The 22,625-nt window shown below is 49.5% G+C and overlaps 1 protein-coding gene across 1 annotated transcript in view; it reads left to right on the forward strand.

The window, feature by feature from the left end:
* Nucleotides 1-2,324: 2,324 nt before the first annotated feature.
* The window catches only part of cdh2 (cadherin 2, type 1, N-cadherin (neuronal)), a 195,193-nt gene continuing 174,892 nt past the window's right edge, over nucleotides 2,325-22,625 (forward strand). Inside the window, exons 1-2 of the mRNA XM_072468490.1 lie at nucleotides 2,325-2,769; nucleotides 5,617-5,725. Of these exons, the coding sequence (XP_072324591.1) occupies nucleotides 2,719-2,769; nucleotides 5,617-5,725 (160 nt within the window). The 5' untranslated portion in view covers nucleotides 2,325-2,718. The remainder of the gene's footprint in view (nucleotides 2,770-5,616; nucleotides 5,726-22,625) is intronic.

The following is a 22,625-nucleotide window of genomic DNA, read 5'->3' on the forward strand; positions in this document are numbered from 1 at the left end:
GGAGGGGGGATGAAGAGGGGAGGGGGGATCAAGGGGGAGGGGGGATGGGGGATGAAGGGGGAGGGGGGATGAAGGGGGGAGGGGGGATGAAGGGGGAGGGGGGGATGAAGTGGGGGAGGGGGGATGAAGTGGGGGAGGGGGGGATGAAGGGGGGAGGGGGGATGAAGGGGAGGGGGGATGAAGGGGGGAAGGTGGGATGAAGGGGGGGAGGGGGGATGAAGGGGGAGGGGGGGGATGAAGGGGGGTGAAGGGGGAGGGGGGATGAAGGGGGGATGACGGGAGGGGAGGGGGGATGAAGGGGGAGGGGGGATGAAGGGGGGGAGGGGGGATGAAGGGGGAGGGGGGGATGAAGGGGGGGGATGAAGGGGGGGATGAAGGGGGGGATGAAGGGGAGGAGGGGGATGAAGGGGGAGGGGGGGATGAAGGGGGAGGGGGGATGAAGGGGAGGGGGGATGAAGGCGGGGGATAAGGGGGGGTGAGATGAAGGTGGGGATGAAGGGGGGGAAAGGGGGAGGATGAAGGGGGGGTGAAGGGGGGGGTGAAGGGGGGGTGAAGAGGGGGCGGGGTGAAGGGGGGGGGTGAAGAGGGGGGGGTGAAGAGGGGGGGGTGAAGGGGGGGGGTGAGAGGGGGGGTGAAGAGGGGGGGGGTGAAGAGGGGGGGGTGAAGAGGGGGGGGTGAAGAGGGGGGGGTGAAGAGGGGGGGGTGAAGAGGGGGGGTGAAGAGGGGGGGGGGGTGAAGAGGGGGGGGGTGAAGAGGGGGGGGGTGAAGAGGGGGGGTGAAGAGGGGGGGGTGAAGAGGGGGGGTGAAGAGGGGGGGGTGAAGAGGGGGGGGTGAAGAGGGGGGGGGGGGTGAAGAGGGGGGTGAAGAGGGGGGGGTGAAGAGGGGGGGGGTGAAGAGGGGGGGGGGGTGAAGAGGGGGGGGGGGGTGAAGAGGGGGGTGAAGAGGGGGGGTGAAGAGGGGGGGGTGAAGAGGGGGGGTGAAGAGGGGGGGTGAAGAGGGGGGGTGAAGAGGGGGGGTGAAGAGGGGGGGGTGAAGAGGGGCGGGGGCTGAAGAGGGGGGGGAATGAAGAGGGGGGGATGAAGGGGAGGGTAAGGGGAGGGTAAGGGGGGGAAGGGGAGGGTAAGGGGAGGGAAAGGGGAGGGTAAGGGGGGGGAAAGGGGAGGGTAAGGGGGGGAAAGGGGAGGGTAAGGGGGGGAAAGGGGAGGGTAAGGGGGGGAAAGGGGAGGGTAAGGGGGGGAAAGGGGAGGGTAAGGGGGGGAAAGGGGAGGGTCAAGGGGGGGAAAGGGGAGGGTAAGGGGGGAAAGGGAAGGTAAGGGGGGAAAGGGGAGGGTAAGGGGGGGAAAGGGGAGGGTAAGGGGGGGAAGGGGAGGGTAAGGGGGGGGGAAGGGGAGGGTAAGGGGGAAGGGGAGGGTAAGGGGGGGAAGGGGAGGGTAAGGGGGGGAAGGGAGGGGGGTGGTGGGTGGTGGTGGTGGGGGGGGGGAGGGGGGTGGTGGGGGGGGTGGGAGGGGGTGGTGGGGGAGGGGGGAGGGGGTGGTGGGGGGGGGGGAGGGGGGTGGTGGTGGTGGGGGGGGGGGAGGGGGTGGTGGTGGTGGGGGGGGGGAGGGGGTGGGGGGGGGGAGGGGGTGGTGGTGGGGGGGGGGGAGGGGGTGGTGGTGGGGGGGGGGGAGGGGTGGTGGTGGGGGGGGGGAGGGGGGTGGTGGTGGGGGGGGGGAGTGAGGGGGGTGGTGGTGGGGGGGGGAGGGGGTGGTGGTGGGGGGGGGGGGAGAGGGGTGGTGGTGGTGGTGGGGGGGAAGGGGGGTGGTGGTGGGGGGGGAAGGGGGGTGGTGGTGGGGGGGAAGGGGGGGGTGGTGGTGGTGGTGGGGGGGGAAGGGGGGTGGTGTGGTGGTGGGGGGAAGGGGGGTGGTGGTGGGGGGGGAAGGGGGGGGGGTGGTGGTGGTGGGGGGAAGGGGGGGGTGGTGGTGGTGGGGGGGAAGGGGGGGGGTGGTGGTGGTGGGGGGGAAGGGGGGGGGTGTGGTGGTGGTGGGGGGGAAGGGGGGGGTGGTGGTGGTGGGGGGGAGGGGGGGTGGGGGTGGGGGGGAGAGGGGGTGATGTGAAGTGAGGGGAGGGATGGATGGATGAAGGAACAAGGCAAGGACGGAAGGGAGAAAGGTTAGAGGAGGGAGTACAGAGGGAGGAATGGAAAAGGGGGAAGGACAGTGAGGTGTATTAAAGAGGGATAGTTAAGAGGGAGAGTTGATGGATGGAGAGCTGTATTATAGGAGTGAGTGATTGGTGCTGTATTGTACACACAGAGGGAGGAGTAACAGAGAACGGGATTGTCGAGGGAGTGTGAGCTCTTTATTATAGAGGGGGTGGAGTATTAGTCAGCCCCAGTGTATCATCCAGGAGAATAGAGTTGGCTGCGAGCTCTGACTGTTATACAGAGTGGGAGCTGGGGTCTGATCCACACACACTGTTTTGTGCCGTGTGGGAGCTGCTGTAGGGTCCCTCCCTCCGTCTCACACACACAGAGTGGGGGGCTCCGCTGGATTCAAGCGGCTCCCGGCAGTGGCGCATCCTCGGCAGCTGCAGCCGGTCCCCGGAGAGTGACAGCTGCCCAGCGGCCAGGGAACGGGCTGAAGCCGGGAGACGGGCAGCGCCGGGTAGGGAGCGACAGAGCCGGCTGGAAGCGAAGCCTCGGCGGACCCTCTCCCCCGCTTCCAGGGCGGGAGCTCCCTGATGTTGGGTGTCGGGGCGGCGGCGTTGCTGCTGCTGGTGTCGGTGCTGAGGGTGAGTGAGGGAGGGGGCGAAGTGAATGAGGGCGAGAGGGAGGGGGTGAGTGAATGAGGGTCCAGGGGATGGGCTGCTTGAGGGCAGCTTTGGAGCGACACAGGGACAGAGAGAGAGATTGATACAGGGAGAAAGAAATAGATACAGGGAGAGAAATTGATAGAGAATTAGATACAGAGAGAAATAGATACAGGGGATAGATAGAGATAGATACAGAGAAATGGATACATGGTGAAATACACAGACAGATAGGGAAATTGATACAGGGAGAAAGATAGATACAAGTGAAAGATAGAAACAGATACATAGGGGGAAAAGACGAAGGGGAAAAGATACAGGGAGAGAGAGAACAAGAGAGGGACATGCTGAAAGAGACTTGCATGGATAAGATGGTCCAGGGGGTACTGAGATCGAGACACAGGGTCCCAGAGAACTCCAGAGGGAGATGGAGAGACTGAGAGGGTGCCCCAGGGGTACAGAGAGGTTGGTCACTGTGGGAGGAGGGAGAGACATCTCAGAGACCAGGAGAGGGGCGAGAGAGGGACAGAGCTAGAAACTGGGGCACAGACCTCCCACTCCGATTGAGACGGAAATTAGCCCCAGATATTTAGAAGAAATGGGATAGATTTAAAGACACAATAAGAAGTCCTAGCCCACAGAGAAAGAGTGTGAAACAGCAGTCCCAGAGAGAGCTACACAGGAGGGAGGGAGCCCCAGAGAGAGAGAAATTGGAGACATTAATTCTTCATCTCCTTCACCCTCATGTGCCTGTGTTTAATATTACCGCTTGTTCCGTTGCAAAAGCTTCTTTTCAGTGCATTTGTTAAAAGGGACGTTTAAAAATCCCCCCCCCCCCAAAAAAAAATAAAAACCGTGCAAATCGGGAGTTTTTGCATTCGAGAAGTTCTAGCTATTTGGAAAGATTTTGCATGTGTTGATGAGGTGCATTGTTTTTAACATGCGGCGTAGATTCGGCGTTGTGTGCGCGGAACAGGGGCGCCCCTGCAATAGTGCCTGTCCTGCACCGTTTAAACCTCACTTTCCATCTGCTGCTCTACAGTTTTTTTTTTTGCAATCTTCAAAAACTCGAATGGATGCAATCCTATTTAATTTTGTAGCAGGTTGCATCGAGTCAGGGAAGGGTTGGGGGCGGGGGTCAGTTTGGAGGCCAGTTAAGCAGCAGTTTAACACCATCAGATACTTTAAACAGCCTTGCAAGGAGAGATGTTTTGCAGACATCAGCGTTTTCCCATTAGCGGTCCATTTTCGTCGATTTAAATCACAATAGAGTCCCCCCTCTCTTTATTGAGCCTTTTCATTCCGTTTGGGCAGCTCTTATCACAATAGAATTTGGTCTAAATAAGATGCAAAAACAAAAAGCTTCGTTGCATTGATTATTAAGTCAGCATTTGGTTTGGAACTTTGCTCAACCTGTGCATGGGGTCCAGTTCAAAAGTACCTGCTTTTGTTAAGGGTGGCAGATTGCAATTTGACATGCATGCAATTCAAGTTTTGAGAGCAGATTTAAACCCAAGTATAACGTGTTCTGGTTTTCTGTAGTTCCAGTTCGATTAGAGCTGTTTAGGATTGAGGCACACGGTAGTAAAAGCTGCAATTTGCAATTCAGTTTAAAATTGGAAGGACTTGCAATTAGTTCTTCCAGACCTGGCCATTGTTTAGCTAAAGTTTGCTGCATTTTACGTGCAAGTAAACGTTCCACCCAAAAGTGGTGCAAATTCTTCATTCCAACTAACCTCTGCACTGTACACAACTAATAATAGAATTGTTTGAAATGCTGTGTAGTAATTAAACTCCTTTTAAGCATGAAATCAGTTAAGTGCATTGTCCCATTCAAATGACATGATCAGAGACGCATCATGCTTACAATAGAACTGTTCCCACCCTGTGACTGTCCACAGTGCAGCTCCAGTCTGACAGTGATTTGCTTGACCCAGTTAAGATCATTGTCTGATACCCAAACATTTGGGAACAATTGAAAATAGTCTGCATTCTCACCACTTAGTCTCCTGGGAGTTTATTTGTTGTGGCAGTGTCAGCTGACGTAAAGTACCATTGGTTTAAATAACACTTTGTTTTTAAAAAATGGGTCCACCTCTCAGCTGTACGGCAAATTTTTAAGATCGGGAAAAAAAGAGGGCAGACTGCGATTTAAGTTGTCATCTGGAATGCACTGCCTGAAAACTGTGGTGAAAGTGGCTTTCAAAGGGGACTGGACTCAAGAAGGCAAAACATTGCGGGGTGGAGGGTGAATCATAGAATTTACAGGGCAGAAGGAGGCCATTTGGCCCATCGGGTCTGCACCGGCCCTTGGAAAGTACACACTACTTAAGCCCACACCTCCACCCTATCCCTGTAGTCCAGTAACTCCACCTAACATTTATAACAACGATCATTATTAGTGTCACAAGAAGGCTTACATTAACAGTGCAGTGAAGTTACTGTGAGAAGCCCCTCGTCGCCACACTCCGGCGCCTGTTCGGGTACGCGGAGGGAGAATTCCGAATGTCCAATTCACCTAACAAACACATCTTTCGGGACTTGTGGGAGGAAACCCACACAGACACGGGGTGAAAGTGCAGACTCCGTAGTCACCTGAGGCTGGAATTGAACCCAGGGCCCTGTAGCTGTGAGGCAGCAGTGCTCACCACTGTGCTGCCCCACAATGGACCGAATGGCCTACTGCATTCTATGCTCCTACAATTCCAAGATCAATCTATCTATCGGCGCTCTTTTTCAGACCCGAGGAAGCTGTCCAAAAAAGATTGATTTACATTTGAAATATATTTTGCATTATTAATGGGTTAGTTTTTTTGTTTTTGTTTTTAGATACCAATAGAAGCAACTGGCCTGGTAACATGTACACCCGGATTTTCAGAAGATATATACCACGCAGTGGTTTCAAGGAGCTTGTACAAAGGACAGCCTCTTTTAAATGGTAATTCATCATTGCATTATTACTTGTTTTTTTGTTCTGTTGCAAAGTACAGTTGGATGTTCACTATGTTAAATTGGACTGGAAACCAGGCAGGATTATCAGCACAGTAGCTTCAAACTGAAGCAAATGGACATGAATATTTCTGTTGTAAAGCTGTTATTTTAATAAGGTGCAGGGGATGGAGGAATTGTGCTGCATCTGGCTTCAGTAATTTTATTTTTGGATGTGTAGTTCTTGGTTATTTTAAGCCACTGAAACACTTACTTGACTTCTGCCCAGAAGGTTCCAGGCTGCCTCTGGTTTGAACTTTGCCTTGCATTTGACACTTAGTTGCTACCCTGGAAGGATTTTTTAGACTGGGGAAATGAAAGCTCTGTTGGCCGGCACTGTTTTAAGTTCTCCTCGTCCGTCAAGACGAATGTTCTGTTGTTCGGGTTGCCATCATTAAGAAGGTGTATTACAGGATGCAGGTCCTTTTAGATCCTCGTTTCCTTCAATGCAATCTCTCTGATACAGCACAGCAGCAAATATGGTTAAGTAGCTCGTTTTGAATTGCAAGAAGCACCGATGTCGTAGTGCCCAGGGCGATGGGCTTCAGTTAGGGAGAGACGCGAGATGCTGGAGTACAGATGACCAGGTTATAATTTTATTGGAGGATTTCAAAATCAGGGCTAGTTTTCATTTTGAGTAAGTGAAAGGAAACATTTCCACTGGCAGGGTCTTCAGTAACAAGACGGCACGTGTTCAAGGTCATTTGCAAACTCAAAAGTTGAGGCAGGGAGATGTTTGCCTGAAAGAATGGAAGCAGATTAAAATGGAGCTTTCAGAGCTGACTTCGGTACATACATGGAAGCAAAAGGCTGCAGCGCTACAAGGAGTGGGGCTAGTTGGATACCTTCTTGTTCTGTGCTGTTCCCTTCAGCCATTTGATGTTGAGCTGACCAGTGTGTTGCACGCTCGGGAAGGAGCTTGCGCCTTCATTCCAGTTGATCGCGTGCCACCTGCGTGGTGACTAATTTGTGACCACTAAACATGTGGTGGCACTGAAGGGGAAATGAGGTGGTCACCAACCAATCCCAATAGGGAATCTGGAGGAAATAGCTCTGCCCAGAGGTGGAGAGAATGTGGTACGTGCTTCGCGCCCACTGGGAGGGGAGGTGAGGCGAATGGTGTAGCTGCATTTCCGGGGAAGCTAGATAAACATGGCCGGGGGGGGGGGAAGAGAGAAAAAGAAGGGGATCGAGAGTTATACTGACGGTGTGAGATGTGGAAAGGCAAGGAGGGGTTTCGAGTGAAGTACTGCTGGGTTGGATATTCTTGTGTGTGGGAATATAGAAATGCAACCACTTTAGCAATCCAATATCTTGGAGCTCAGTTGGCTGGACAGTTGGTTTGTGATGCAGAGCAAGGCCAGGAGTGCGGGTTCAATCCCCGTACCGGCTGAGGTTATTCACGAAGGCCCCGCCTTCTCAACCTCGCCCTTCCGCCTGAGGTGTGGTGACCCTCAGGTTAAATCACCGCCAGTCCGCTCTCCCCCCTCCAAGGGGAAAGCAGCCGATGGTCACCTGGGACTATGGCGACCTTACTCGACACTTTACTTCTCTTCATTATTGAGTTCAGAGATCAAAAGGAAATTTTGAAACTAACTGTATTGACTTTGGAGGTGTGGCACGCCAGTAGATTGCAAAGTAAACTTCCAAATATCAAGAAATAAGTAAGGCAAAATACCCACTGTGATTTGAGAAGATTACGAATACTGGGTCAGAATTAACCTTGAAGAATTTAAGTCCTCACCTGAGAAGAATTGGGTAATGGTTTAGAATTGCCTTGACACTGGGATCTGAAATTCCTCGATTATTTGAAACCATGTATTCCCGGAGTAATAAAAACAGGAAATTCTGCATAAGCTCAGCAGCTCTGGCAGTATCTGTGGAAGAGTCACACAGACTTGAAATGTTAACTCCGTTTCTCACCACAGACGCTGCCAGACCTGCTGCGTTTTTCCAGGTTTTCTGCTTTCAGCAGTATTTTGCTTTCATTTAGGGTACTGGGTTTTGGTGATCACCAAATCCCTACAGTGTAGAAGGAAGCCATTCGGCCCATCGAGTCTGCACTGACCTTTCTACCCAGGTCCACTCCCCGACGCACCCAGCCCTATCCTCATAACCTAACCTGTACATCATTGGACACTGAGGGGCAATTGATCATGGCCAATCCACCTAACCTGCATCTTTGGACAATGGGAGGAAACCCACAGAGACATGGGGAGAACGTGCAGACTCCACACCGTCACCCAAGGGCGGAATAGAGTTCCTGGTGCTGTGAGGCAGCAATGCTAACCACTGTGCCGCATTATGCTTAGAAAACAGGGTAGCATCTTAGGATAAAAGCAAATTACTGCAGATGCTGGCATCTGAAGCAAAAACAGAAAATGCTGGACAATCTCAGCAGGCCGGACAGCATCTGTAGCGAGAGGAGGGAGCTAACGTTTCAAGGCTGGATGACTCTTTGTCAAAGGCTTTGACAGTTATCCAGACTCCGTGAGCTCCCTCCTCTCTCCACAGATGCTGTTTGAATCTTAGGAAAAGTACATTTGCGCTATTTTACTGAATGACCTCATCATTCTTTAGCTAATGCACTGCCCAGTTTGCTACAGTCTGGGTTCTTGATTTGGATTTGATTTGGATTGTATGTACAGTGTGTGATATTAGGGTTGGTGCTCTCAGCCTGTCCAATATTGGAGTGAATTCTCTTCCCCATCAATGCCATTGTGATCTTGTAAAACCGAAGGAGTTAATATTCCCCTCGAATCATTAGAACACAGGATGAGTCCATTCGGCCCATCAAATCTGTGTCAGCACAGTTTTCCCCATTGAACAAGTTTAGAAAGTAGTGTGTGTTCTGTAAGAGCTATTCTCACCTTTTGCTCAAGAATAAATATATCAGGGGGTTTGATGGAAGTTTCTTTTTTTTTCTCTTTCTTTCTTTTCTCCTTTTTTCTCTTTTTTTCTCTCTTTTCTCTCTTTTTTCTCCTCCTTTTCTCTCCCTATTCTCTCTCTCTCTCTCTCTCTCTCTCTCTCTCCTCTCCACTTCTCTCTCTCCTCTATTCTCTATTCCTCCTCTCTCCTTCCCCTCTCTCTCTCCTTCTCTCTTCCCTCTCTCTCTCTTCCTTCTCTCTCTCTCTCTCTCTTGCTTCTCTCTCTCTCTCGCTCTTCCTTCTCTCTCTCTCTCTCTCTCTCTCTTGCTTCTCTCTCTCTCTCTCTCTCTTGCTTCTCTCTCTCTCTTGCTTCTCTCTCTCTCTCTCTCTCTCTTCCTTCTCTCTCTCTCTCTCTCTCTCTCTCTTCCTTCTCTCTCTCTTGCTTCTCTCTCTCTCTCTCTCTTCCTTCTCTCTCTCTCTCTCTCTCTCTTCCTTCTCTCTCTCTCCTTCTCTCTCTAAGATACCTACTGCTTTGACCAAACCTCGGGCCATCTTCCCAAATATTTCCTGATGTGGTTTGTTGTTGGATTCCCATTTGATAGCAGTCCTGTGTCGCACCTTGAGATGTGCTACCTGAATGGCGCTATATAAAGGTAATATTGTTGTTGAACATGTTTGATTTTATTTGGTCCCTGTTCGGGGACTGTTTTATTAAGCACAAAACCTGTGCTCAAATCTGACCTGTGTAGGTTGGTTTTATACCTCAGCTGAATACTTTTTTTGTACCAGATTATAGAAATAGTCTTTTAGATGAATCATGCATACAAATGCGTTCTGACTTTAGCTATGTATACAGCAGCTGCTTAACCACTATGTCAAAGCTTCCACATTAAAGATTGGTCATTCATTAATCAGCCCCTTGCGTTTGAACACTGACCGGTCTAGATGTAAAGTGGTAATCGTGAGAGATAAGGTACCACGCAGCGAATGCTTGAGTGAGGCAGGGGAATTTAAACTGGGCAATAAAGATATTTAATTTTGACTTGATGTGGTTCCAGAGCTTCTGTTTGCCACAAGGCCAAGTAATTAATCCTTAGGACCATGTTGGCTGAAAAATATATTAATTTGGACTATATCTATTGTAGCTAAATAGGTTTCAAAATACAAGTATCGAGGGTGGGAAACATGAGGCCCACGAGACATTTTGTTGATTGTTGCCCACACGCAGCGTTGCCAGGTTCCGCTGATTCCCACCCGTGTGGACTTTTTGCTACCGGTTTGGCAAATTACTTTGCACGTTCAGCAAGGGCGAGTGAAGTGAGGCGTCTACGAGGGGGCACTAGTCCCAAGGTGAGGGGCAAGAGGTTTAGGGGGATTTGGGGGAAAAATCTTTTTACCCAGAGGGTGGTAAGGGTCTGGAACGCACTGCCTGGGAGGGTGGTAGAGGTGGGTTGCCCCACATCCTTTTAAAAAGTACCTGGATGGGTACTTGGCACATCATAACATCAAGACTGTGGGCCAAGTGCTGGCAAATGGGATTCACCTAACAGTCTTTCGGGACTTGTGGGAGGAAACCGGAGCACCCGGAGGAAGCCCACGCAGACACGGGGAGAACGTGCGGACTCCGCACGGATCCACGCTGGGGATCGAACCCGCGACCCTGGCGCTGAGAAGCAACGGTGCTAACCACTGTGCTTCCATGCTGCTTAGCGAGTGTAGAGGTGATGGGTGAATGGGTCTTGGTGCGAGTTAAGATATGGACAGCAGAGCTTTGGATGACCTCCAGTTTATAGGACCCCCCCCCCACCCTAGTTCTAGAGCAAACATCCTCTCTGCATTCATCCCGTCAATACCTCTCGGGGTCTTGTACGTTCCGATCAAGTCTCCTCTCACTCTTCCAAACTCCAGCAGGTACAAGCTTAACCTGTCTCGTAAGACAACCCACCCATTTCTGGCATTAGTCTGGTCGACCTTTGCTGGACTGCTCCCAGTGCATTTACGTCTTTCCTTAAATAAGGAGACCAATACTGTGCACAATACTCCCAGATGTGGTCTCACCAGTCCTATGCAACAAAAGCATGACGTTTTGTATTCGGTTCCCCTTGCAATAAACAATAACATTATCTTTTCCCAATCACTTGCTGTACTAACCTTTTTCTGATTTGTGCTCCTGGCCACCCAGATCCCTCTGAAATCTCTAGCCATTTAACGAATAAGCTTTTAATTTTTACTGCCAAAATGGGCAGTTTCCGCCCCTCCCCACACCACCACATTGTTTTCCATTTCCCCCACTAACTTAACCTATCTGTGTCCTTTTGTAGCCTCCTTCTGTCTGCTTCAATTTATTTTAAAAAAATTAGAGTACCCAATTATTTTTTCCAATGAAGGGGCAATTTAGCGTGGCCAATCCACCTACCCTGCACATCTTTGGGTTGTGGGGGTGAAACCCACGCAAACACGGGGAGAATGTGCAAACTCCACGCGGACAGTGACCCAGGGCCGGGATTCGAACCCGAGTCCTCTGCACCGTCGGCAGCAATGCTAACCACTGCGCCACCGTGCTGCCCACAGTTTACTTGCCGACCCAGCTTTTGTGTCGTCGGCAAATTTAGTAGCTTTACTTCAGTCGCTTCATCCAAGTCATTTGTATACATTGTAGAAAGTTGAGGCCCCAGCACTGATCCCCGTTGCACGTCACTCGTCACATCCTGCCGACCAGAAAAAGAGCCCATTTATACCAACTCCTTATTTCCTGTCCGCTAATCCCCTATCCATGCCAACATGTTACCCCCTACACCGTCAGGTTCTACTTCCCTGTGGTGGCAAGTTTGACACACTGGGCAATGAAGTTTCTCTTCAATTCCCGATTGGACTTATCAACGATCGTCCCCCTATGTATGGCTCCCACATTTGGTTTCCTAGTCGGAGGTGACCCCCTCTTCCCCACATCCTCTCGCTCAAATTGTGAATGGAAATACAATTCGTGAGTCTTGGCAGAAATCTCGGAGTTGAAAATGGTCATCAGCAAAAGTCGACCATCATGATTCACTTTTTTGCTCTGACGCTATAGGGGTTAAAAGTTCAGGAGGCAGAATAAAATGTGGTGTCTATATTCCACAAATTAAACCTCCTGGATCTTTAAGCTATGATAATGCAGCTAAAAATAATGCCTTTAACTATGCTAGAGAGTGCAACTATGCATATTCCTCTTCCTGTGGCTTTGTGTGCCAGAAGGTTACAGATTCAAGTCCCACTCCAGAGATATTGCCACAGAAACTGAGATAACACTCCTGCAGTGCTGAAGGAGTTCGAAGTGATATTCTTTGGGTGATGTGCAAAGTTCTGCCCAGTCTGGATGGGTAAAGAAGTACCGATTGTCGAGGGCAGCACCGCTGCGCAGTGGTTAGCACTGCTGCCTCACAGCGTTGAGGACCCGGGTTCGATCCCGGCCCCGGGGCACTGTCCGTGTGGAGTTTGTACGTTCTCCCCGTGTCTGCGTGGGTCTCGCCCCCACAACCCAAAGATGTGCAGAGTAGGTGGATTGTCCACGCTAAATTGCCTCTTGATTGGGGGGGGGGAAAAAGAATTGGGTACTTTATTTGAAAAAAATACTGACGTCACTATTCACAACCGAGCAGGGGAAATCTCCCTCGCGTCTCACCAATATTTCATCTTCCGCCAGTATCACTTAAAAGATTGTTTGATCATTCTGTGCTCCTGTGCACTGGTTGGGGGGTGGTCTAATTGAGGACTTTGTAAGAAGGTGGTGTGAGTAGGCAGATGTGGGGAATGTGTCTTCACTTGTGAGCACGAGTCCAAAGCTGGAGCCATGAATATGCGATGGTCCTTGATGCATCTGATGGGGAATTGAGAAGAAACCTGGAGGGGTAAAACTTGCCACCATAGGGGAGATGGTTGAGGCAAAGAAATGGGATGCTTAACACAGCAGGAAGGAAGAAGATAGAAGGATATGTTAAATCTTCTCTCGCTCGTCTTCACATGAAACATGAACACTGGACTAGATGTATTTTACTGAACGGCTTGTTCCTATGCTTGGCTGTTGAGTTTCCCCACGCGATGACGACAATTATACCTCCCAATCATCTGGTTGTAAAGTACTTTGGGTGTTCTGAAAGGTGCAACAGAAATGCAAGTCTTTTTTCCCCCCTAATGTCTTGAGGGGAATAAAAAAAACAATCATTTAGTGATTGTGGCCACCATAATTTTCTAGTATGTTTAAGGGGTGTGGTTTTGATGTAACCTGGGGGGGGGAGACAGTATTTTCTTGCTGCAGCTGAAGATGGTGTTAACATGGAAAAGGTGTTGTGCTCTTTGGTTTAATGCCGCATTGACAATTACTCCAATACCTGTCCTCTGGAATGACGGGTGCATGGAGGAACACTGATCCAAATGCGAGAGGCCTTTCTGGAGCTGCTACTAATGTGTGTGTTGATTCTCGGGCGGAGTTGATGCTTTTATGATTATTTGATGCCCTGAGAGGTTTTTTTTAACTATAAATTTAGAGTACCCAATTAATTTTTTTCCAATTAAGAGGCAATTTAGCATGGCCAATCCACTGAGCCTGCACATTTTTGGATTGTGGGGGCGAAACCCACGCAAACACAGGGAGAATGTGCGAACTCCACACGGACAGTAACCCAGAGCCGGGATTCGAACCTGGGACCTTGGCGCCGTGAGGCGGCAGCACTAACCACTGCGCCACCGTGCTGCCCTGTTTGAACCATTTGTAAACGCTGAACAGATTGTGCCTGTCTTTTTAAGCTGAGTGTTGACCTGACTGGAGGCCTGTAAAATTTACGAAGGGGTTTGATGGGGTTAGCCGTAGAGAAGATGTTCCTACCGAGCAAGAGGGCCATGAATGTGCAGGGAGAGGCTGTGTTGCTATGGCAACATGCACTTTCCATGCATATTGTAGTCTGGGGCGTCTCTACCATCACATGGTTGGCCAGGAATCACCCCTGCTCTTACTGCCTTCCATTAGTGTGTGTTCAAATGTATGATAGTTATTAAACCCAATAGGGAATTCAGGAGAAACTTCTTTATGGTGGAACTTGCGACCGAGTAGAGTGGGTTGAGGTGAATAGTACGGCTGCTGCAGAGAGCAACGGTTTGCTCTGCTGTTCCAAGTAATTAGTTGTAATTGCGGAATAAATTCCCTCGCAAAAAAATTGCAATTAGCTTTTTTTTTTTACTGGGGTGAAAGCTATTTGGGAACTTTCCTAGTTTTTTTTTTTTCCCATTGTTTGCGTAACAAATTTTTTTTTAAGAGATGCCACAATTCTGGAGCAAAATGCTTCAAAAAGTCATCACATAGGGCAGCACGGTGGCACAGTGGGTTACCCCTGCTGCCTCACGGCGCCGAGGTCCCAGGTTCGATCCCGGCTCTGGGTCACTGTCCGTGTGGAGTTTGCGCATTCTCCCCGTGTTTGCGTGGGTTTCACTCCCACAACCCAAATATTTTTTTTCATAAATTTAGAATACCCAATTCATTTTTTCCAATTTAGCGTGGCCAATCCACCTACCCTGCACATCTTTGGGTTGTGGGGGCGAAACCCACGCAAACATGGGGAGAATGTGCAAACTCCACACGGACAGTGACCCAGAGCCGGGATCGGACCTGGGACCTCGGCCACGTGAGGCCGAAGTGCTAACCCACTGCGCCACCTTGCTGCCCTCCCACAACCCAAAGATATGCAGGGTAGGTAGATTGGCCGTGCTAAATTGCCCCTTAATTGGAAAAAATGAATTGGGTACTCTAAACTTGCATTTTTTTAAAAAGTCACCACATGCTGGACCTCGTTTGGTTAGAAGTTGAATAGCTCTTGTCAGAGCGGGCACAGGCACGATGGGCCGAATGGCCCCCTGTGTTCATCATTCTACGATCCCTGAGAAAGGTTTTTTGCGGCATTTGCGTCGAGCTTGCTGGGCTCGGGTGCGATACTTAGCAGCACTGTTAATGTTAAGAGATTTCTCCCAATCTGGGATTTGAGCGCTGACTGTTTACACGTCCGTCGATCGTGGCGTCCTGAATTTTAAGGTACGAACTGGTTCCCTAATGTTCTCTTTCAGGGAAGGAAATCTGTCATCCTTATCTGGTTTGACCTGCACGTGACTCCAGGCCCACAGAAATCCAGTTGAGTCAACTGAGATTTAACAGGATGTTGCCTGGTATGGAGGGCATTAGCTATATGAGGAGAGGTTGAATAAACTCTGTTTGTTCTCACTGGAACGAAGGAGGTTGAGGGGCGACCTGATAGAGGCATACAAAATTATGAGGGGCATAGACAGAGTGGGTAGTCAGAGGCTTTTCCCCGGGGAAGAGGGGTTAATTATTAGGGAGCATAGGTTTAAGGGGCAAAGTTTAGAGGAGATATAAGAGGTGCCTGGAACTCTCTGCCGGAGGAGGTGGTGGAAGCTGGGGCAATAGTGACGTTTAAAGGGCGTTTTGACAAATGCGTGAATAGGATGGGAATAGAGGTGATATGGACCCAGGAAGTGTAAATGATTTTAGGTTAGACGGGCAGCACGGTCGGCGCGGGCTTGGAGGGCCGAAAGGCCTGTTCCTGTGCTGTACTTTTCTTTGTTCTATTTTATTCTTAAATCCTCCTCTCTCTCTCTCTCCCCCCCCCCCTCCCCTTCAAGGGCAGTTGGGGTTAGGCAACAAATGCCGGCCTCGCCAGTGATGCTCTATCCCATGGAAGAATTATTTTTTAAAAAACGTTTCTATGCAGGTACAGTAAATGATTAGGAAGGCAAATGGAACGTTGGTGTTTATTGCTAAGGGAATGGAATATAGAAGTAGAGATTTCTTACTGCAGCTGTCCAGGGCCTTTGGTGAAACTACATCTGGAATACTGTGCAGTTTTGGATTGGATTGGATTTGTTTATGGTCACGTGTACCGAGGTACAGTGAAAAGTATTTTTCTGCGAGCAGCTCAACAGATCATTAAATACATGGGAAGAAAAGGAAATACATAATAGGGCAACACAAGGTTTACAATGTAGCTACATAAGCACTGGCATCGGGTGAAGCATACAGGGTGTAGTGTTAATGAGGTCAGTCCATAAGAGGGTCGTTTAGGAGTCTGGTGACAGTGGGGAAGAAGCTGTTTTTGAGTCTGTTCGTGCGTGTTCTCAGACTTCTGTATCTCCTGCCTGATGGAAAAAGTTGGAAGAGTGAGTAAGCCGGGTGGGAGGGGGTCATTGGTTATGCTGCCCGCTTTCCCCAGGCAGCGGGATGTGTAGATGGAGTCAATGGATGGGAGGCGGGTTCGTGTGATGGACTGGGCGGTGTTCACGACTCTGAAGTTTCTTGCGGTCCTGGGCCGAGCAGTTGCCATACCAGGCTGTGATGCAGCCAGATAGGATGCTTTCTATGGTGCATCTGTTAAAGAGGTTAAAAAAGAGTTAATGAGGACATGCCGAATTTTCTTCGTTTCCTGAGGTTGTCTTATTTGAAAAATTTGTGTTGGAAGCAGTTGGGGTCACTCAACTTGTCCCTGGGTGAGAGATTTGTGCATGGTTGAACTGAATAGGTTGGGTCTATACCCATCGGAGTTTGGAAGGATGAGAGGGGATCTTATTGAAACCCATAAGATCCTGAGGGGACTTGACAGGGTGGATACCAGGAGCATTGTTTCCACTTGTGGGAAGAGACCAGTCAAGAGACGGGGTTTAAAAATAAGAGGCTGAAGCTGGAGAGGAGGTGAATTTCCTTTCTGTCGAAAGGACCGCTGAGGAATTCTCTTTTCCCCGGAGGAGAGCAGTGGAGACTGGGCCTTGAATTTATTCAAGACTGGGTGAGACAGATTTTGAAGGGTTATGGGGGCAGGCTGATGAGACCGCCACCATGATCTTCTCGCAAATGGTGCAGCAGGCTCGAAGGGCTGAATGGCCTGATCCTGTTTTTCTATTGTCCAGTCCTAATGGTTGTTCTTTGACCTATGAAATAATAATGTGATGTGAGGAGGTTAATGATGGGGAGATTGTGAAAGCAGAGCCTCTGATTGGTAACCATCTGAACGCCTCGATTGGACATCATTTCACAATAATTCCGCAAATATACAGAAGCCAGACTGTCTGCACTAATGTGGCCAGTCGAGGTCAGAATCATTTGAATTGCACTCTGCTGTTCCCTTATGAATTTTAGCTCATTTGAGGATTTAAGTCTTTTCTTTTGCCTTTTGAAGTCACGATTAAAACATCACGTGCACTTTCAAATTGGGGGACGTATGTATCACCTGTTGAAACGTACGGGAAACAGAAATTTTGAATTTTAAGCATTGCGGCCTCTGTGAGCAAGAGGCATGCACAGAAGGAGGGCCTCTAGATTCATTGGGCACGAACTTATTGTAGGTGCAAAGAACTGTCCAGGAAGGAAGATGAGTGTTCAATTGATTTTGGACCACAATTTGATGCCTGCAGTAAGCAAAATGGCTTAAAATAACTTCCTGACTTTACAAACTTGCTCAATATCTGCACTTGGGAATTAATCACGAGGCTTGGGTGATTAATGCACGACTTTATCTCCTCCTTCATTTTAATGTGTGTTTGTGAAGGAAGTGGTGTGATGGTGGGTATTTACTCTCTCCCAATGTGAGGCTGCTGGTTTCGTTGGCTCAAAACCCTGATCTAATTCTGCGGTTTAGATTTTCTGACGGAAATCTGTGTTGATTGTAAAGGGGAGGTGTAATATTTAAGTAGTGCTATTTTACCGTACTGTGTTCTGGGGTTGGGGGGAGTTTGTGTGGGCGTCTGGTTGATCAATATACCCACGGTCTCTGTGGCTAATCAATGCAATGGAATGAAGCCTCTCCTCCCAATCTGATTCAAACAGGGTTGCGATGAAAAATAAATGTGACTTCTGTCTTCTCTTTCCCTCCTCTCTCCCATTGTTCTCATCTCTCTCTTTTTCCTTGCCCAACAGATCATTCAGAATTAAACATTGGTAATGTAGTCAGCTGCTGCTGCTGTTTTTTTTTTTGAAAGTCACCTATTTTGGAGATTTGCCCTTGCAGAGCAACGGGAAAGGCAGTGATTGGGTAGCCCAGGAAAGAGACCGAGAGAGAGAGAGAGATGCACTGCAGTCTTTTGTCCGTGCTCGACAGAATGTGAAGCTACAGACGTGTTCTCCCCCCCCCCCCCCCCCCCCCCCCCCCCCCCCCCCCCCAACCTGTATCTACAGAATAACTGGCCTGGAATTCAGTGCTGATAACGAGTGTTCACATTCTGAAAGGCTTGTTTGTCTGTAACCGCTTCATCGCGGCCTTGGAAGGGGGTTGCTAAGTTTACAGTAAGTGAAGTGGCTTGAGTGCTGTGGTCTCATTGAGTGCAATGATGCAGCACAGAAAGAGTGCCTCTTGAAAGGTCTGTCCACTCGTCCCCCTGACCTTCCCCATAACCCTGCACATTATTCCCATTTAAAAGCTGCTAAGTTCCTATTGAACCTGCTTCCATTGCCCTTTCAGACAGCATATTCCAGATACACACCACCTGTGTCTAATGCACATTGAAACAAAATTCCCCTCTACTTTTTGCCAACTACCTTAAACCCTGTGCCCTCTGGTGACTGAGCCTCCTGCCATTGAACGTACAGCAAATGACCATCAAAGCCCTGCGTGATTTTGGAACACCTCTTGGAATCTCCCATGAACCTCGTTAAGTACGTTCGAGGCTGCAATGGACGGGGGAGGTGGACGGGAGTTGCACTGCCCCCTCCGTCGGAGGGACCGGAATCGTGTGTGATTATCTATTCGGAATTGGAGGAGTGATATTCGTATTTCCAGGGGACTCCACGGGTTTCTCTCGACTTCCAGTTAGTCATTAGCCCATTAACTGGAATGTTGCCACAGTAATCGTAGGCAGTGCGCTGACTACAGTGTATGCGCTTTGAGCACTAATTGTCAAAGCCAATGAAATGAAAATCACTTATTGTCACAAGTAGGCTTCAAATGAAGTTACTGTGAAAAGCCCCCTAGTCGCCACATTCCGGCGCCTGTTCGGGGAGGCTGGTACGGGAATTGAACTCTGCTGCTGGTCTGCTTTCAAAGCCAGCGATTTAGCCCAGTGTGCTATTGTTCCCCGTCGTGTTCTTCAGCAGTTTCTGGGAATTTATTTTTAGATAGTCCGGACGGGAGTGAAAGAGAGGTCTCAATGAGGAAAGCACAGCCGGTGCTGAACATTCATATTTAGTCAGGGAAATCTGGCCCTCAGCATTAAGCTGCTTGCTTTTTTTTTTTGTTCCCCCCCCCCCATCTCCTTGAGTACAAGATTCCCTAAGGATTGTAATAAAAGCTAAGTGGCGCGGTGAAAAAAATCACGCACACACACACACTGGGGCCTGATCTGCTAGACAAAAGAGAGTGTTGAGTGGAAGTCAGCTGGTCGTGGGGTGGGTGGTACACTTGGGTAAGCCCGTTGAGATAATGCTTTTCTGCACATTTCCAAGAAGCCGGAAGTTAAATGCGGAATCCCAGTCCGGTTATTGCGCTGTTTCTGAGGCAGTGAATGACCTCTTTGAACGCGCAAGATCCTGAGGGGACTTGACCGGGTGGCTGCCGAGCGGCTGTTTACCCCGTGTGGGGGAGACTCGAACCAGGGGGCACAGGGATTGGTTTAGCACAGGGCTAAAGAGTTGGCTTTGAAAGCAGACCAAGGCAGGCCAGCAGCACGGTTCAATTCCCGTACCAGCCTCGCCGAACAGGCGCCGGAATGTGGCGACTAGGGGCTTTTCACAGTAACTTCATTTGAAGCCTACTTGTGACAATAAGCGATTTTCATTTCATTTCACAGCCTTAAAAGTAAGGGGTCTCCCATTTAAGACCAGAGATGGGGAGAACTTGTTTCTTCCGAGGGTCCATCAGTCTGTGGAGCTCTCCTTCCTAGAACGCACGGTGGAGGCAGCGGGTCGGTGAATATTTTGAGGCCGAGGTGGATCAATTCTTGGCCAACGGGAGTCAGAGGGCGGCAGGAAAATGAGATTGAGGCCACAATCCGATCGGCCATAAACTTTATTGAATGGCAGGATAGGCTCGAGGGGCTGAATGGCCTGCTTCTGCTCCTAATTTAGTGTGTTTTGTATTTGAACTTACGGGGTTGATGAGACCACACCCGGGGTACCGTGTGCATTTTATGTTGCTCTTTTTACAAGGATGGATATTCTTGCGTTGGAAACTCTTCAAAGAAGGTTCATGAGGATGGTACTGGGATGAAGGGTTTGTCTCGCAAGGCAAGGTTGAGAAAGTTGGACCTGTACTTATTGGCATTTAGGAGAACGTGCGGCAGACTCGAGGGGCCGAATGGCTAGAATGCGCTCCTATTCCTCATGTTCTTAATCAGAGATACATAGAAGTTAGGAGGAGGCCTTTGGGCCCTTCGAGACTGCTCCGCCATTCATCACGATCATGGCTGATCATCCAACTCAATAGCCTAATCCCTCTTTCTCCCATAACCTTTGGTCCCATTCTCCCCAAGTGCTATATCCAGCCGCCTCTTGAATATATTCAAAGTTTTAGCATCAACTCCTTCCTGTGGTAATGAATTCCACAGGCTCACCACTCTTTGTGTGAAGAAATGTCTCCTCATCTCTGTCTGAAATACCCTGAATCCTCAGACTGTGACCCCTGGTTCTGGACACACCCACCATTGGGAACATCTTCCCTGCATCTACCCTGTCTAGTCCTGTTCGAATTTTATAAGTCTCTCTGAGAACCCCCCCCCTCATTCATCTTAACTCCAGCGAAAACAATCCTAACCTAGTCAATCTCTACTCACATTGGTATTTACAATCCACATCAACAGACGAGTAAACATTTTGCAATTGGATTTTGGTCTTTGTAATTCTCTACGCGAGAGAGCAGCAGGGTCTGGGGTCATTGAATAAATTCAAGTCTGAGGTATTTTTTTGATCGACAAGAGAGTCGAGGGTTATGAGGGTAGCACAGTGGTTGGCACAGTTGCTTCACAGGCCCAGTGTCCCGGCTTGGGTCACTGTCTGTGCGGAGTCTGTACGTTTTCCCCCCCCCCCCCCCCCCCCCCCGTGTCTGCGTGGGTTTCCTCCGGGTGCTCCGGTTTCCTCCCACAAGCCCGAAAGACATGCTTGTTAGGTGAGTTGGACGTTCTGAATTCTCCCTCCGTGTACCCGAACAGGCACCGGAGTGTGGCGACTAGGGGCTTTTCACAGTAACTTCATTGCAGTGTTAATGTACTTGTGACACTAATAAAGATCATCATTACTATTATTGAGGCACAGGCAGGAAAGTGGGGTTATGGTCAGGATATTGTTTAATGGGGCTGCACGGTGGCACAATGGTTAGCACTGCTGTCTCACGGCGCCGAAGTCCCAGGTTCGATCCCGGCTCTGGGTCACTGTCCGTGTGGAGTTTGCACATTCTCCCCATGTTTGCGTGGGTTTCACCCCCACAACCCAAAGATGTGCAGATTAGGTGAATTGGCTGTGATAAATTGCCCCTTAATTGGAAAAAAGTGAATTGGGAATTCTAAATATTTTTTAAAAATAGAATATTGTTTAATAGTGAAAGAGGCCAAGAGGCACCAAATAGTCCATGTGGCATAGGTACAGCCGTAGTGCGTTAGGTAGAGAGTTCCATGATGTTGACCTAGCTCAGTTGGCCGGCCAGCTGGTATATGATGCAAAGCGAGGCCAGCAGCGTGGGTTCAATTCCCGTACCGGCTGAGGTTATTCACGAAGGCCCCGCCCTTCTCAACCTTGTCCCTTGCCTGAAGTGTGGTGATCCACAGTTAAATCTTCCCCAGTCAGCTCTCCCCCTCAAAGGGGAAAGCAGCTTGTGGTCATCACATTATAATGACATTACCTTTATGGCTAGTCTAGTTCAGTTTCTGGTCAATGGTAACCCCTAGGATGTTGATTCAGTGATGGTAATGCCATTGAATGTCTCTCTTATTGGAGATGGTCATTGCCTGGCACTTGTCCTGAATATTGTCCAGGTCATGCTGCATTTTCACACGGACAACTTCAATGTCTGCAAAGTTGCGAATGGTGCTGAACCTTGTCGAATCATCAGCAAACATCCCAACTTCTGACCCTATGATGGAAGGAAGGTCATTGATGAAGCAGCTGAAGGTGGTTGGGGCCTAGGACACTCCCCCGAGGAACTCCTGCAGTGATGTCCTGGAGCTGAGATGATTGACCTCAAACCACCTTCCTTTGTGCCAGGTATGACTTCAACCAGGGAGAGTTCCCCCATGATTCCCATTGACTCCAGTTTATCTAGGGCTCCTTGATGCCAGTTTATCTAGTGCTCCTTGATGCCATACTCGATCGAATGCGGCCTTGGTGAACTCTCACCTCGCCTCTTTGGTCCATGTTTGAACCAAGGCTGTCATGAGTTCAGGAGCTGAGTGGCCCTGGGGGAATCCAAACCGAGCGTCAGTTAGCAGTTTTTCCTGATTTGATGACTCCTTCCATCACTTGACTGATGATTGAGAGTAGACTGATGGGGCAGTAATTGGCTGGGTTGGATTTGTCCTGCCTTTTGTGTACAGGACACACCTGGGAAATTTTCCACATCGAGTCCAGTGAATCCTGTGTGGGCATCTCTGCAGAACTAAAGATAAATGCTGGCCTTGCCAACGAGGCCCGCATCTCAAATGAGTAAAAGGGCATGCGCAATATTCCATTGCTATTGACTAGTGCCACTGAGACCAGGAAAGTCTGAGGTTCAAGTTGATGTTGGCTTGTTACAGGTAGTGCTTGCAGTCTGGGTTGGTGGTGTGCAGGGATGGGAGATGATGGAACAAGAAAGAAAGACTTTTCATTTATATGATAATGAGGCATCAAGCATATTATAGCCAATAAGTACTTTAAACATTTTTTTTAAAAAAAAGAGTACCCAATTATTTTTTTTGTCCAATTAAGGGGCAATTTAGATGGCCAATCCACCTACCCCGCACATCTTTGGGTTGTGGGGGTGAAACTCACGC

Source organism: Scyliorhinus torazame, chromosome 11 (assembly GCF_047496885.1).
Source record: "Scyliorhinus torazame isolate Kashiwa2021f chromosome 11, sScyTor2.1, whole genome shotgun sequence".
NCBI classification, from domain to species: domain Eukaryota; kingdom Metazoa; phylum Chordata; class Chondrichthyes; order Carcharhiniformes; family Scyliorhinidae; genus Scyliorhinus; species Scyliorhinus torazame.